Genomic DNA, 16,593 nt, shown 5'->3' on the forward strand with positions numbered 1-16,593 from the left:
CTAAACCTATTCAGGGATCTGTGACTTTTTTTTAGTATCGATATCCAAATGAGTATCTAGTTTCAATATTAGTTAGTATCAATTAGTATCTGATTTCACAGCCCTAGTACACACACACACAAGACCATAAATGACCATAAATGAATGGATTAGACAAAATATACTTTATAAATGATTCAAATGTAGATTTATTGTACTACAGTCATTATTCACGAGTTTAAACAAATGCCCGTATCTATAATACATTCAGGTATTACATGTGTATATATTATGTTTTATATCAATACACATTTAGTAAGATTAGTGCAAAAGTTTGAATTGAAATGTCATAAAAGCAGATATTGTCATAGAAATCTTAAATGAACTAGCACAGATTTGTGATATTGTTGTACATGATCAGCGTTTCACATGTTTAGGTTTTCTCTTTGAGAAAGTGCCTCTTCTCTCTGGTGTTTGACCCCGAGACCGAGCACAGTCTGGACTGTCTGAACATGACACTGTTTATGCATTAGATGCTGCTGTGGTTGTTCAAAAGAATACATTCATTCAGGTAATTATTGATCTGACTGTTCAAAAATAAATGTCATAATGAGTTTAAAATGATTGTCACACACAAGTCACCGATGTTACTGGTGTCAGATGTCCAAAGCCCATGGTTTGAAGGATCCTGGTTTACTGGCTGGAACCTGCACACACGAACAGAACACTGTATTAGTTCTTAGACAAGTCTAAGTCCAAGAGCCAAACAGTGAAAAGTATAATATAGAATTAAACATAAGTTAGCAGGCACAGGTAGAGCAGGTTTACTAACCTTCTGAGTGAATCTGGAGGCAGTGGCCAGGCAGGCGCGCTCCGGTGTGGACGGACTGTCCAGAGAGAAGACACCCGACAGGCCTGAATCTGCGCGGGCAGCAGACACTGCATCTTTAATGGCAAAGAACACGGCACTGCCCAGGAACACAGAAGGCTCTCCGATGCCCTACAGGAGGTGAGCACAGACATAAACACATGTGGATTCAACATCTCTCCAAATAAGTCCTGACTCACCTTGGACGAGTAGATGGCGTGGGGGTTGTCAGTGTCAGGCAGCAGGTAGATGTTAAAGGACAGAGGCATGTCACACACAGCGGGGATCTTGTACTGAGATGGCCCTCGAGTGTACAGGACCCCAGAGGGACCATACTTCAGCTCCTCCATAGTGTACAGGCCCAGCCCCTGTATGAACGCTCCCTCAATCTGCAAACACAACAAAACAACTACATGAACTACATTTAGCTTCTCCTATTCACTGTTTTTGTTGGGTTTCTATACGTTGTAAACCGTTTTATGTAACTTTGCTGGTGGTGGCTAAGTCACCTGCTTGTCACTGGTGCTTTGAGAGCATAATACAAGAGTGAGGCATCATACTCATCCCTCCTAAAGTGTCCTAGGTGAGTGAGTTGTCCACAGACATGTACTGTACAGTGGTCTGTGTCTGACCTGTCCAATGTCCACAGAGGGGTTGATGCTTCTGCCGACGTCCATCACAATATCTGTCCTCAGAGTCTGCACACAACACACTGTTTACAAGAATCCACACGGGTCAGAGAGGTTTACTGAGAGAAGAGGTTTCACTCACTCTGTAGTCCCCAGTCAGACAGTCCAGCTCCACCTCACTGAAGCACACTCCATACGTGAAATAGGAGTAAGGTCTCCCCTCCACCTCCTCCCAGTTCATGTACGTGTCCGGCCCTCTGCACACACACTCAGTTTTAAGTCTATAGACTATTAAAACATTCAAAGTGAGTTCTGAGCTACCTGTAAAATCCAGTGGCAGACAGGCTGATTTTATCAAAGAATGCCGTGTTCACCTGTAAAAAAAAATAATAATACTTATATTATATATATATATATATATATATATACTGTATATAAGTTGTCAAAAGCAGTTACTGTTTGAGGAATTGAGTGTTTCTTCCTACCCAACTTTCCCATGATCCTTCAGGGTTCTTGTCAATGATTGGCTTGAGTCTCTGATACAAGATCTGGCAGGCATCCTACAACATATGATCAAACACTAGAGTCAATGTGTTTTTTTTCAGACTGAACTCAGAGGGAGAAACACCGTGCACCTTCACAGCCATGCCGTTGGCATCGGTCCCAAAGGACGCAGCGGAGGGACAGGTGTTGGGGACAGTGCCAGTGCTGGTCTCACTGATGTAGATCTTAGAAATGGGAATGTGCAGCTCCCGACTGGCCACCTGCAGAAAACACAGTAAACAAGGGTGGAGCATTTGAGTCAAGAGGCTCTAAGTGCCATGTTCATATACTTAATCTTTAAAATAATCTTTAAAAGTACATATAGATTCCTATAAAAACAGAAAACTAAGGCTGGCTGTTACTCGGGGGTGTATTACCTGTTGCATTTTGGTGTGTACCCCCTGTCCCATCTCAGCTCCAGCGTGAGCCACCAGCACTGAGCCGTCTTTGTAGATGTGGACCAAAGCCGCAGCCTTCAGCACAAACCACATGTTAGTCTGTCTGTAACCACAATATGGACACTTCTGCCTCACTCACTAACCTGGTTCAGGAAGCTCTCTGCAAATGCGATGCCATATTTTATGGGAACAATAGCCACACCCCTTTTCTTCCATTGGTTCTGTTTGTTGAATTGCTCAACGGCACGACAGCGGGCATTGTACTCACACCTCCTCTTACACTCGTCCCAGCAGAGAAGCAGGTTTTTAGCATCAAACTCCATTTTGTAATGTGTGACGGAGGGCCCTCTGTACATGTTCAGCTCACGCACCTGTTTTAGTTCATTTCTTTTATATAACTTCCATTTGTTAAAGTTAGGTGACCACTGTGAGGTCCATTTAAGAATTGTGTACCTTGTCCACTGGCATGCCCAGTTTCATGGCCACATCTGTGATCATGTTCTCCACCACCAGCATGCACTGGGGCACGCCGAAGCCCCTGAAGGAAGTGTTGGACGGGAGGTTTGTGCGGCAGGCTACCGCAAAGCCCCGGAGGTGAGGGATGTTATAGGCATTATCCAAGTGAAGGGCAATTTTCTCTGCTATCTACAGAAAATACAGAGCATGTATGTATTACTTTAAAGTAGTAGTAAGTAAGTAAGGTTAGAAAATGTTTCAGAATTAGTGAGATCTGAGGAAAAGTCTTAAACTTTTGACCCACCAGAGGAGATTCATCCGCAGAGAACCCAGCATTGGCGTAGTACTCCAGATCAGCAGCCACAATCCTGCCATCATTCATGAAGCCCACCTGGAATTTAACAATATTTCACTCAGAAATGTTTTTGAAACAATACAACTACACAAAATGTGCAATCTGACCTTGTACTTTCCCAACAGCGGGTGGCGCCCTCCTGTGATCAGCATGTCGTCTCCACGCTCCAGCACACAACGGACTGCTCGGTTAGTCCTGAAATTAAATGAATTGTTTTATAATGCAAAAATAACCTGATACTTAAGTCTACCTTAACCATCATTAACCTGTGAACTGGCTGTTCCACCCCCGAGCAACAGCCAGCCTTAGTTATTGGCTCTACAGGTGTGTGCTGATGTGTGCAGGTCTGTGCTAGTTTGTATGTGTGTGTGCTGGTGTGTGCTGGTGTGTGCTGGTGTGTGCAGGTGTGTGTTGGTGTGTGCTGGTGTGTGCTGGTGTGTACACGTGTGTACTGGTGTGTACAGGTGTGTGTTGGTGTGTGTTGGTGTGTACTGGTGTGTGTTGGTGTGTACAGGTGTGTGTTGGTGTGTATAGGGGTGTGTTGGTGTGTGCAGGTGTGTACAGGTGTGTACAGGTGTGTATTGGTGTGTGTTGGTGTGTACTGGTGTGTGTTAGTGTGTACAGGTGTGTGTTGGTGTGTACTGGTGTGTACAGGTGTGTTTTGGTGTGTACAGGTGTGTGTTGGTGTGTGCTGGTGTGTGTTGGTGTGTACTGGTGTGTACAGGTGTGTGCAGGTGTGTGCAGGTGTGTGCAGGTGTGTACAGGTGTGTACAGGTGTGTGTTGGTGTGTGCAGGTGTGTGTTGGTGTATGCTGGTGTGTACTGGTGTGTACAGGTGTGTGTTGGCGTGTACAGGTGTGTGTTAGTGTGTACAGGTGTGTGTTGGTGTGTACTGGTGTGTACAGGTGTGTGTTGGTGTGTACAGGTGTGTGTTGGTGTGTACAGGTGTGTGTTGGTGTGTGCTGGTGTGTGTTGGTGTGTACTGGTGTGTACAGGTGTGTGCAGGTGTGTACAGGTGTGTACAGGTGTGTGTTGGTGTGTGCAGGTGTGTGTTGGTGTATGCTGGTGTGTGCTGGTGTGTACAGGTGTGTGTTGGTGTGTACAGGTGTGTACAGGTGTGTACAGGTGTGTGTTGGTGTGTGCAGGTGTGTGTTGGTGTATGCTGGTGTGTACAGGTGTGTACAGGTGTGTATTGGTGTGTGTTGGTGTGTACTGGTGTGTACAGGTGTGTGTTGGCGTGTACAGGTGTGTGTTAGTGTGTACAGGTGTGTGTTGGTGTGTACTGGTGTGTACAGGTGTGTGTTGGTGTGTACAGGTGTGTGTTGGTGTGTGCTGGTGTGTGTTGGTGTGTACTGGTGTGTACAGGTGTGTGCAGGTGTGTGCAGGTGTGTACAGGTGTGTACAGGTGTGTGTTGGTGTGTGCAGGTGTGTGTTGGTGTATGCTGGTGTGTGCTGGTGTGTACAGGTGTGTGTTGGTGTGTACAGGTGTGTACAGGTGTGTGTTGGTGTGTACAGGTGTGTGTTGGTGTGTGCTGGTGTGTACAGGTGTGTACAGGTGTGTATTGGTGTGTGTTGGTGTGTACAGGTGTGTACAGGTTGAGTCAGGGCTTTACTTCCAGGCGGCCACGGCGGTGATGGCGCTGAGGTTTGCAGCTTTGGTGACTTTGCCCCCGAAGGCTCCTCCCAGCCTCTTGACGTGACACACCACTCTGTTGGACGGGATGGACAGAGTTTCGGCTACAGTGACCTGCAGAAACATCACCATAGAAGCTTTTTAATATTTGACATGTTTAAAGCTCCTGTGTAATGGTAAATGTAACAAGGGCGTTTATATAACAGTGTGTACATGAGCTTCTTTCAGCTGACCTGGGTGGATGAAGGCCACTGTGTGGACACGTAGAGGTGGAACTCCCTCTCTTCCCCCACAGGGACCACCAGTGTGCTCTGGGTCTCCATGTAGAAGTGCTCCTGTCCGCCCATATAGATGCCCCCTGAACACAGCACAGTCAGACTCTCCTTCAACTCCTCCTGTTCATTACTGCTGCTCTTTCACAAACCTTCATAAACGTGATCCACACTTTTGAAGGCTTCAGTCACGTTGCCTTTTTCAATGCGCCTCGAGGGCTCAAAATAAGAAGACTTCAGTATGGCGTCCTGCAAAACACCACAATACCAAACAAGTCAACAGAAAAAATGACTAATTCTCTTTTCTTACAGGCCCATAAGATGCAGAACTGCATTTCTTGACAATATTTGAATTATTTGATTTGTAATGTCCTCAGAAACATACATGGTGTCATGATGATGATGTTAAGATTTCATTTCAGCACACGAAGCCAAACCAGAAGCTGGCTGCTATCTTCAAGTGTTTCACTCTCGAGCGCTCTCTGTCACCCCTCCTGACCCCGGAGGGTGGTGCTGAAAACACTGAATGTTCCCTTCGCACATGGACAGGGAACATTCAACACTTTCAGCACTGCCCTCAGGCGCTCATTTGGGATTCATAGAACCATAGTTACATATGTAACTTTCATTTGTCATTATAAAGAATCCTTTTCAGTTGTCTACCCCTAATGCTGTTGAATGGCCCACATAACCGTGCAGACAGAGAAGAGGAGGAGGAGATAGACAGACCTCGAGGGTGAAGATGGGGTCAGGCAGGTCTTCATACTGGACCCTCACAGCAGCTGCTCCTCTTTTAGCATGAGCTTTAGTGTCTGCCACCACTGCACACACTGGCTGACCAACACACAGCACCTGCACCAAAACAACAAAAAAACAGATCTGATAACAGTGTTCATTTATCATTGATGTGGTACATGAAAATTATGATAACGAACCAGTCACTGTGACATAATAATGAAAAGACTGTGTTTTTACTTCAGTCTGAGCCAGGAGATCCTCATTATAGCCAAAGTCCATGCGTGCTTTCTGTCCTGGAATATCTTCAGCTGTGATCACATCCACCACTCCAGGCACCTGCAGAGCTGCACTCACATCCAGCTGTCTGCAAACACAACACTCCTGAGACAGGACTAAAACCAGACTCAATCAGCAGTAATGCAGAGTCGGGTCTATGTTTATAGTGAAAAGACTTTAATAATGAATACATAAAAAGTGTAATGAGGAAACAACACATGTTCTTTACTTGATCTTGGCGTATGGTTTGGAGCTGGTGGCCAGAGCCAGGTAGAGCTCCCCCTGTACTGGAGGCATGTCATCACAGTACACCGCCTCTCCTGTGGCCTGGCTCAGAGCAGCCTTGTGCATGACAGGCCGCCCCACTGCATCATGGGAACTCTGGGCGTTCGAGACAGACTACAAAAACAAAAACAGACTCAAGAGTTTAAAGTGGACACATTTACGTCATCAAAATGTGATCAGTTTTTACCTGGAAGTGCTGCACACTGGGCTGTATGTCTGAGGGCAGAGGGAGGGGATTCTCTGGAACCTCACCGGAGATCCAACCCTGCCAAAGCAACTTATATTCTTATACTGTAATGTGTGAAAGTAAAAAGCCACAATCATCAAATCAACAGAGGGTCTAAAATGAATCTTTACAGAAAGAAATTATGCAGGGAGGATGAGAGTGCAGTGTTGTTTTTCTGAGAGGCAGGATGGATATACAACTAGTGCAATAGTTATACATGCGTAGTGGAGAAGAACAGGAGCTCACCATGTGTTTGAGTTTCTGTAGAAGCTCCAGGTAAAACTTAAAGAACAGAGTGAGGGTCAGGACTCTTCTGAACTGCACCTTCCCCCCTGGAGCAGAGGGGGGCAGCACCAGCTCATCCAACAGGATGTCATAGGCCTGGGACAGGACGGACTCGCTCCATTCTCTGAGGACACACAGACTGTAAATACCATCTCTGAACCACAGCGGCCTGGTGAGCTGAACACTTTAAGTGTCCGAGTCCCTGCTCATAGTAGAACATGTTTCCCTCAAAAATGGACGGACCAGACTATATGTCTTTGTCCAGAATAGGAAAAAGAGGGAATGAGTGTTCATAATAAACTGTCGCTTTCCAACATGTACATACTTGTTGAAGAGAGCTTGGCAGGTCTTTTCAGCTTTGACAGTGGTGGCTCCCACTCCTCCATAGTACACACTAATGTCACGGACCACAGAGGAGCCCTCACTGAAGAGCACCCGCATCGCACATGTCACAGTGGAGAAGGCAGTCTCTTTACGGGGAGCATGACGGAGTGCACTCACCAGCTCCCCCTGCAGGACACATGTTTACATCAACAAATGAGAGGAGGAGAAAAAGCTCATTACTGAGTGTACCTTTGTGGTAAAGGGGATGAAGACAGACAGCACTATCTCCTCTGGCCTCACGAGGGTCTTCCCAAAGCTCACAAAGAACTCCTGGTTCAGGGGCAGCTCACGCCTCTCCGCTGAAAAGAACAAAAAACTAATTCTTAAACTGCGTTATCTTTATTATATAATTACATTTAATTTTATAAAATTATACTTACAGCTAGAAACCAGAGAGATTTTACAGTTTCCAGCGGCCAGAACAGGGTTCAGGTCAGAGTTTGGGTATGCACTCATGATGTGACCTCCGAGAGACTGAAAATGATTTTTCAAGTATTTAAAACTTCACAAATATTTGTCATTAGGTAAATGTGTCTCAGATAGAGTGCACTTACAGCCATGTTGCGGATTTGCAGGCTGCCCAGGTTCCGGAGCTGTTTGGTGATGGCTCTGAACAGCTCCGACTGCTCTGGAAGATTCTCAGAAATGAGCTTCTGCAGAAGAGACAGGAGCTCAGACAGAGAGCAGCCTGCTCCCACCCACACACCTGCAACACACAACAATCATGTGCAACACTGTCCTTCACATGCCTCAAAGATGTTCTAATATTCAAGTCAAGACAGACATCTAAATAGTTCAAGATAACGTAGTAGTCATTTGGGTAAATTCAGTTATTGTGGACGGACTGGACGTACCCTCTGGAGTGTGAGTGACCGCAAACAGCTCCTGAACTCTGAGTGCAGAGATCATCAGTGTGTGCACAACACCTTTAAATTTAATACTGGGACCTACAAGGAAACACAACAAAGTGTGAGAAACAAGTGTGAGAAAAGTCTTATTAACAGTGAGCAAAACAATATGACCCTGGTGAAGAAGACAAAATGAAGAGGCTGAAGTGGCTGATGGTTCTGCTGCCGTGGTGGTAGTGTAAGTGACTAGAGTGAACGGTGATGTACAGACCCAGGTGTGTGTTCCCCATCAGCAGAGGAGCCTCTGGGTGCTTGATCTTAAGCTCGAGCAGCTCCTCCAGAGAACCAGGGCTCAGCAGGCTCATCCTTTCCCCACAGAAGGACAGCGTCTCTGGGGGACTCGTCCTCTCTGCCATGAGCTAAGGACACATTTAATGAGAAGCTTTTTTCCCTTATAAATTCACACAACACATATTTGCTCACATGGATTAATCAAAGTCATTTTTTTTTTTTATTTGTATTACTATGTGAAACACTTTTGTTCAAATGGTGTTGCTGTTGTTTAGAATGGGCCTTACAATGAGTTCTGGAGGAAAGATGACCTCCTGTGTGGGGTCCAGAGGCTGAAACTCTCCTTTGTCAAACAGCTGTGGTGTGTCCTGGAGCCCATTCTGAACGAACACAAAACATAAAATGTGGTTATAGTGCCAAGTGTCCAAAGACCTGTCCACGTCTGAGTCGATAGTAGCTCACATGCTCCTCTCCGTTAGGGACGCGTTCTCTGTTTTGACAACAGGTTCCATTGAGCTGGCAGCAGTTGGCTTCCTGTTGGACATCAAAGTCGTTATAGAGAAGTTATACTAAATCCATTTGAAATGTAGTTTGTATTGTTTTCACCTGACAGAAGGTCCTGTAGCCGTCGATAATGGGCCTGTACCCGGTGCAGCGGCACAGATTCCCTAAAAAGCCCAAATGAAAAGGACTTTTGAATTTTAAGAGTACATTTTGTCTATATGCTTTTAATACACCAGAAGAGCTTTTAAGTTATCTTATACAAGTGAAATTACAGAAGAACTTAATCAACATCATACAGCATAATCCCTCTAGATACTATAAACCCTAAATTGCAGAATAGCAATGCCAGTAGCAAGGACTGAATAGGCCTTCAGGTTGGTGGGCACTGAACAGGCCTCTGTCTGTGCCCCCCACACACACAGACACACACACAGACACACACACAGAAAGAGTGAGAGATCCAGAGCTGCGCACACAGACCTGACATAGCCTCCCTGATGTCCTCCATGCTGGGCTGGGGCTTGTTCCTCAGCAGCGTGTACATGGACATGACCATCCCAGGAGTACAGAAGCCACACTGAGAGCCGTTAGCTTTAGCTATCCTCTCCTGCAGCACAACTGCATGTTAAAGCAGCACATACAACAGCTACTTACACACACAAGTGTGAAACCTTTTGACATCCATTTCCAATTGTATATCCACTAGTAAATATCCACAACATGTCACGTTAACTGTTTGGCAGAAAGTTACTTTTCTCATGGCTCACTGTTGCGTTTTATTTCTACTTCATGTTTCATGTGTTCTAAAGTTTGTGTTTATGTTGTCTTACAGATTGGGCTGAAAATGTGTAAATATACTACATCGTTTTTTTCTTTAGGATTACTTATTCTATTTATTCTGTGATCCAAAATAAATTGAAGATGCTGTAAGAGGCGACCTTTGACCCCACACGGCATGTGGGTCCTGACCTGAACGGGGTGGAGGCGTGTTTTGGTGCTGCCGATGCCCTCCACTGTGGTGACAGCTGCTCCGTGGAGCTGGCAGATGGGCACCAGGCAGGCTGTGACCGAGAAGTGACTGACAGCATTATAGTCAAGGATAGACGACATTCTTCCTGTACCTTTACCTTTAAGCCTAGAGTCAAATCAAAGCACTGAAATGATACATTTCAGTATTTCTACTGCTTCACCACAGAGTTACTCTGTGGTTATAAAGTGCACTAGCACTAAACTTCAATCACAAGAAGCATCTCATATCATTTCTCACTTCTAGATGCTGTAACACTGCCAACTGCTTTTACTTATTTAACACATGCATTATTCTCACTGTTAAAAAAGCATGAACTTAAACTGATAAATATAATGATTTAATGATAATACTCAGTACATCCATATCTTCACAGACCCACTGTAACATAATGTACTTCAAACTCGTTATTGTGGTCATTGTAAAGCCAACACAGGGCTGAAAACGTGTGCCATGTATCAAAACTTGAATAGAAAAGGAAATGACTCTCAGGCCTGGCACATTAGAGCCTACGGGAGCTCCATTCACAATGTAGAACAATAGCTGCATACAGCATTACTGTTTAACCAACCATCATGACCTAATAAATTAATGAGTTTATGTTGCATCCAATTAGAACAGATCTCTGGTAGACAGTGAGAGATTTTTCTGCATTTAAATAATCAGAAAGAGTCTAGTGAAAAAGCACAAGCAGTACATCAATACTGACATACTGACACTGAAATGGACAAAACTAACCCACAAGTTGCCATGTCCCCAACAAGAAGTGTGTATGGGGGGCTCTTCCGGCTCCAGTTGTCTTTACAATGAAAACATCACCCCTGGTCATTTTTGGTCTTAAAATGTTCATATTAACCCACTCACAATAATTTATTTCACAATTTTGTCTGTTAATAAATTTTTTTATAATATGGCACCAAGCCTCATAAGGCTTGTGAGCTTCTTTTCACTGGAGCTGAACACTATTGGAGACATCCACTCTATACAGTCTATGGCCATGTTTACATGATGTTTTTTAATTCCAAATTAGTTGTTCTGAATGAAATAGTCATTCGAGTTTATGTGGAAATAATAATTCCAAATTTAAGTTTACATGGAAAACACGTTAAAACGCCTTTATTTAATTCTGCTCAATGTCTGGAGGTGGGGAAGGGTTCTGATTGGACAGTTGATGCACAAATGTATTTACGTCTTTGGAAAGAAAACACACACTTCACTTGCTACCGGCTTTTCTGTCATCTCGGTTTGTCGTTACGCCACGGACACAAACACGATCCAAACTTTTTGCGCAGTTGTTCTAATGATAATTGCAAAGCACCAGTTGGAGAATTCTCTCATCACGCTTTACGTCTGTGAGCTGAGGAGGAGAAGGGAAGAGTGTCGGAGAAGGAGGAAGAAGACAAACTGAGTGTGAGGCTGCTCTACCTCAGCCCACTCCCACATCCCGCTCACAAATCCAAAGAAACGTGAATCAAAGTCCGAAGACAGGACTGGTAGAGTCGGATCATCCAGATCACGTCAGAAGGGCGACACAACAAGCATGCGCCGAAGCACCCACATTATTTTTAACAAGAATAAACGTGAAACATGATGCAGGAATAAATTAAGTTGGCTTTAAAATCAGAATAAACCACCACTTACGGATAATAATTTTCATTAGGTCTTTACATGGTCTTTTTAAAGCAGAATTAATTTTTGTTAAGAATTCAATTCTTTTTATTCAGAATTAAATCTCTCATATTAACGTGGCATATGTACAGTCCAGACAACACCTGTAACATCTCCAAGGAGACAAGCAAGTGGTGTAACCTTCCCAGAAAAGTTACATGTGTAAGAAATCAACTTATTATCTCCATTAAGGCAAACCTGAGAACATTCTACACAGACACATGAAATAGAATAGGACAGTAGAAGTAGTAGTTGTAGTAATAATAGTGGAAGGATACAAGATGGTTTTGGTGCGTGGCTGGTAACGGGACACCATGACTGTACAGGCCCCACATCCCCCTCCACCACAGCCATACTTGGTCCCGGTCAGACGCACTGGAGCACAGTCAAGGAACGCAGCACATCGGAGTACAAATAAATTCTTCTGTTTTTGTTGTTAACATGATTCATACCTAAAAAGAGTGTTCAGATTTAAAAATAACAGAAAAGGATACGTTTGTCTCGGAGGTAGGACAGCAGATTAGTCTCTGGATCAGCATTCTGCACTTCCACCTACAAAATGAGAAAAGTAAGATAAGTAAAATAAATAGCCAGCCAGTATTTGAATGATGGCTGACCACGCCTTTGTTTATTTTTCTTTCTCTACCTCTATTAAATACATAAAATTCAACTTCATTCATGCAAAAGTGGTACATATTTGCATAGTTCTTTTCTTCAATAATCCTCACTGCATAGGCACATCCTCTACATTAATGTGGCCTGAAAGGCTGAAATCAAAGTGGGACGGGACGGTGGCTGCTGTAGTCACGTCACTGCCTGAGCCGAACCTCAGATAGAACAGAGCTACATTTTGTCTTTAACACTTTGAATTTGTAGCTAATATCTATTGTTCAGGGCAAGACAAAATATACAGTAACTAACAGTAGGTCAAATGGACAGGTTTGACTGGACAGTGAACTGCACTGCACAGGTTTAAACTATATTATGCATTACTAACAGCTAAGAAATGAGGACTTATTTATTATTAAGAGCAGAGGTGGATAGAGAAGCCAAAACTTGTACTCAAGTAGCCATAACAGTACTTCAAAATAATATAACTCAAGTAGAGGTACAAAGACGTGGTCCAAGAAATTACTCAAAAAAGTGTTTGGTAAATACAGTGCACTTTCAATTCGATATTCAACACGATATATTTCAAATCAATTCAATACGGTTAGATAAAAATAAAGGCAAAATTATGGCTGTGATACTAAAAGTCTTTGTTAAACCACTTCTTGTGCAAAGTTCATATGAAACACAAACATTTTAATCATCAAAACAGTGAAAATGTCAAATGTGTTGCGTAAACAAGTTTCCTTCGACTAAACAAGCAACAAAACTGTAGCTGTAACAAAATAATTTTGTAAAATAAACCAAAAAATTCTCTTGGTGATATAGCAATACAGTGACCATGATATCGATACTGTGATACTGTATCATCACATTAAATTATATAATTTGAAATTGATATTTTTGCACACCTCTGAACTCAAGTAAGAGTAATTTAAAAAGTAACTGTAAGGAGCTGATTTAAAGTTTAAAATTAGAAGGACAAAACATTCAATAATGCACAAAATCTGGTATTTTCAAAGGGTAGACACAAAAATGAGGATCATATCTAATCATATCTGTAAGAACATAAAGGTTTTGTCACTTGTAGAATTACTCACAGTGGGAAGAGGAACAACAACTCTCACTCAAGAGTAGAGTTGGGTATCATTAAGTTGATATGATACATACCTTGATACACAGGCCTCAATACAATACATTTTTTGATAAAGTGTCAGCACAATCGTAACTCTTACACAAAAAAAGTTGTAAAATATGCCAAAAATTACTTTTGGTGATATATATCGATACAGCAGCCCATGATACTGATCCTGCTCAAGAGTACCGTTACTGCAATAAAAAATGTTATAATAAAAATGACTCAAGTTGGAGAAAAAGTATGGTGCTAGAAAAGTACAAGTAAAAATGTACAAATGTTATGAATGTAACTGAGTAAATGTAACTCTATCTCTGATCAGGAATTACTGTTACAAACTTTACATGTTCTGTTGGTGTAATAGTAACACAATAATTACAACATATTCGTATACAGCTATGATTTTACAAAGATCCTGTCAATGTTGAAAACAAAACCAGTGATAAAAAAATTGAAAGGATTTTATGGCTCCAATAAAATAAAAAAAATAAAAAAGATGGCACATATGGGAATTGGAAACTTTTAACTTTTCACCGCATTAGATATGATAACGCGGGATCTGCAATCTAATAGATTACATATTAACCATCATTTTGTCCATTGCGCGATGCACTTTTAATATGGATTAGATTGTTTCGCAAGGAAAGAATGGCGCAAACTTCCCTGGACAACCAGGTCAAATCAGGACACACACTTCTTCGAAGTTTCAACGCAGATTCTTCTATGCGCTCCATCTCAAGTTTCCACGAATTGTTGAAGGAAAAAAAAAAACGCAGGAAAAATCTTTGGAAACGCCTATGTTGCAAAATAAACAAATAATTTCGCAGACGCACTTGCATATTTTTGCAAAAGGTAAAGTTTAGTATTACCTTCTTGCCGTTGACAAAGAAGAGGAGAGTGTTGGAGCTTGCTGTAGACATGTTGGTGCAAGGAACAGATAAACAAAACTATCAAGAGAGCAGAGGAGCAGAGACGTGCACAAGTCAAGCACACGCTACGCTTCCGCACGGCTTCAAAGTAAGAGCTCCCCAATGTGGTCAAACCTGTCAAAATAAAGGTCCAGAAATCTAAAGAGCTCTCCTGTGGTGAAGACAAAAAACAAGAAATAGCCAAATAGCCAAATAGCACGGTCAAAAGTAATATATTAACATAACAAAATCAGCAGTGCACACAAACAGGTGGTAGCACTTACAAGTTGAGTCAGGTCTGTGGGGAGGCAAGCCCTAGACTATTGGTGGTATTCAGATTCTAGAATGTGGTGACGTCATACTCTCAGATGGGGGCAAGAGCCAGTTTTTCCTGTTAATTATATTGTACTTTCACAAGAAACCTCTGGCCTATAGAATCCTGTGACCACTGTTGGGCAAGTTACTTTAAAACTGTAATGCGTTATTTATTACTTATTACTGTCATTTCAAAGTAATTCGTTACATTACAATATTTCTGCATTTAAAATGTAAGGCATTACATTACTATTGCATTACTTTAAGTTACTCTCACCAAAATAACTGCGAAAAAGCTGAACTTTTGAGCAGTATATGGACTGAACCAGGACTAAACAAGGTCTAAACCAGGACTAAACCAGAGCTGAACCAGGACTAAACCAGGACTATAACAGGACTAAGCTCAGACTGATTCCAGGACTGAAGAGGAGGACTAAACCAGAACTGAACTAGGACTAAAACAGGACTCACTGTCAGGACGGGCTCGAAGGTGACCGCAGGAGAAAGGACCGGCTTTGCTCCGCACCTCATGGAGGTAAAAGCTGCTGTCGCCCGATCGCGCTTTATGGACACCCTGCTGCTCAGGCTCACGGTCCTGATTTCAGCAACTATTTGCGGGTACAAGACCCGGTGCAAAACTCTGCTACGGCGCGTAACTTCTACCTTCCTTCAACGTGTCCAGAAGTCCAACTTTTTGTGCGATGGTTTGCATCGTCCTCTGTCTTTTGGGTGTGAGCGCAGGAGACTTTGTCGGTGCAGAACATTTCGTCGACGTTGTGGATTTTGTCGGAGAGAAAACTTGCAGACATACAGCACTTCAGAAGCACACTGCTAGAGATTGAACATTTATTTAAATTTGGCAGCTGAACATATTCTGTACTGTACTGTACAGTAGACAGGTGCCCCTCAGCCGATCAGGACACAGCGGGAGGAACGCAATACGTGTTCATACACTAAAAACAAAAGGCATGCAAAATTGCACAAAAAAAAATTCTAAAAATCAGCGAAACAGCGAGACCGCGTTAGTGAATCGCGTTAGAGCGAGGGACGACTGTAAGCCAGGTCTAAACCAGAAGTGACCCAGGTCTAAACCAGGTCTAAACAGCGTAGAGTTCTGGGTCGGTCCTTTCACCCGCGGTTAACTGAAGATCTATCCGGCCGCGTCTCCGGCGTTTCACCGCTGCTGATTTCACGGTGATTTTAGCGAATTTCTATGAAGAAAAACCCACCACTTCAATCCAGGTTAAAAAAGCATTGTAACGCGCGTTACTCACATTTGTACTGAGTAAAATATTTCAATTTTTCCCCCTGTAATGCCTTACATTACTGCGTTACAGCAAAAATCAACGCATTACTGTAATACATTACTTTTATAATACATTACTCCCAACACTGCCTGTGACATCATCTGAAACCCAGCAACTGACATTAAGGATATGTTTGTGTATTTTTGAGCCATACAAATGATGAAAATAATGAAATATTATTAGGCTGGAAAATCCATGTATAGGACATTTGACCAAAATATTTTCAAAATTCTAAACTTGGACAGCCCCGGGTTGGGATGGTTAGTATAAAAAAAAATGTGAAAAGAACGAGTAACATTGTGGATTCTTGTGTCTGTCATGATCTGAGAAAGTTCTGTCACTGTATTTTTTGCTTTATGGTAATTTGCAAACACAGTTTTCTGTATTTTGGCTAAACAAAGGACAATTTGTGCTCCTCTTTACTGTTGGCGAGGATCAGCTTAGTCAAGAATTGTGATAGTCCTGTTTTGTCCTGGTTTAAACCTGATGTAGTAGTCATGTTTCTTAGTTTAGTCCTAGTTTAGATCAAATTGTCAAAAATAGGGACACATGGGACATTTCTTCTATAAAACTGGAACAAATCGCTGGTTTTGTATACATTTTCTGGAACAGGGGACACAGGCTCAAAACTGGGACTGTCCCAGGTCAACAGGGA

The 16,593-nt window shown here is 42.7% G+C and overlaps 1 protein-coding gene across 1 annotated transcript; it reads right to left on the reverse strand.

Moving 5' to 3' along the window:
* Positions 1-232: 232 nt before the first annotated feature.
* On the reverse strand, positions 233-14,350 carry aox6 (aldehyde oxidase 6). The gene is made up of 35 exons (XM_020941787.2): positions 14,278-14,350; positions 12,159-12,216; positions 11,943-12,039; positions 9,939-10,047; positions 9,450-9,576; positions 9,072-9,133; positions 8,928-8,999; positions 8,753-8,845; positions 8,446-8,593; positions 8,181-8,273; positions 7,881-8,032; positions 7,707-7,800; positions 7,516-7,625; positions 7,268-7,452; positions 6,904-7,066; positions 6,619-6,696; positions 6,376-6,545; positions 6,108-6,234; positions 5,862-5,984; positions 5,285-5,381; positions 5,094-5,218; positions 4,841-4,974; positions 3,336-3,423; positions 3,178-3,264; positions 2,871-3,062; positions 2,561-2,788; positions 2,397-2,492; positions 2,112-2,240; positions 1,962-2,036; positions 1,798-1,850; positions 1,619-1,733; positions 1,480-1,545; positions 1,048-1,236; positions 812-979; positions 233-686 (listed from the first exon to the last, which is right to left on the reverse strand). The coding sequence occupies exons 1-35, from the start codon at positions 14,326-14,328 to the stop codon at positions 636-638; spliced, it is 4,005 nt and encodes a 1,334-aa protein (XP_020797446.1). The 5' UTR covers positions 14,329-14,350; the 3' UTR covers positions 233-635.
* Positions 14,351-16,593: the final 2,243 nt, after the last annotated feature.

This window comes from Boleophthalmus pectinirostris, unplaced genomic scaffold (assembly GCF_026225935.1).
Source record: "Boleophthalmus pectinirostris isolate CB_2022bp ecotype Guang Dong unplaced genomic scaffold, ASM2622593v1 HiC_scaffold_11, whole genome shotgun sequence".
Taxonomy (NCBI): domain Eukaryota; kingdom Metazoa; phylum Chordata; class Actinopteri; order Gobiiformes; family Gobiidae; genus Boleophthalmus; species Boleophthalmus pectinirostris.

Bases quoted from the DNA above. Each gene is read 5' to 3' on its own strand.
- aox6 (XM_020941787.2), bottom strand. From the start codon at position 14,328: ATGTCTACAGCAAGCTCCAACACTCTCCTCTTCTTTGTCAACGGCAAG. The intron at 3,063-3,177 runs GTGGGTCAAAAG...TATTTTCTGTAG, and splicing joins CTGCGGATGAATCTCCTCTG to ATAGCAGAGAAAATTGCCCT. The intron at 2,241-2,396 runs GTAATACACCCC...TGTTTTCTGCAG, and splicing joins TACACACCAAAATGCAACAG to GTGGCCAGTCGGGAGCTGCA.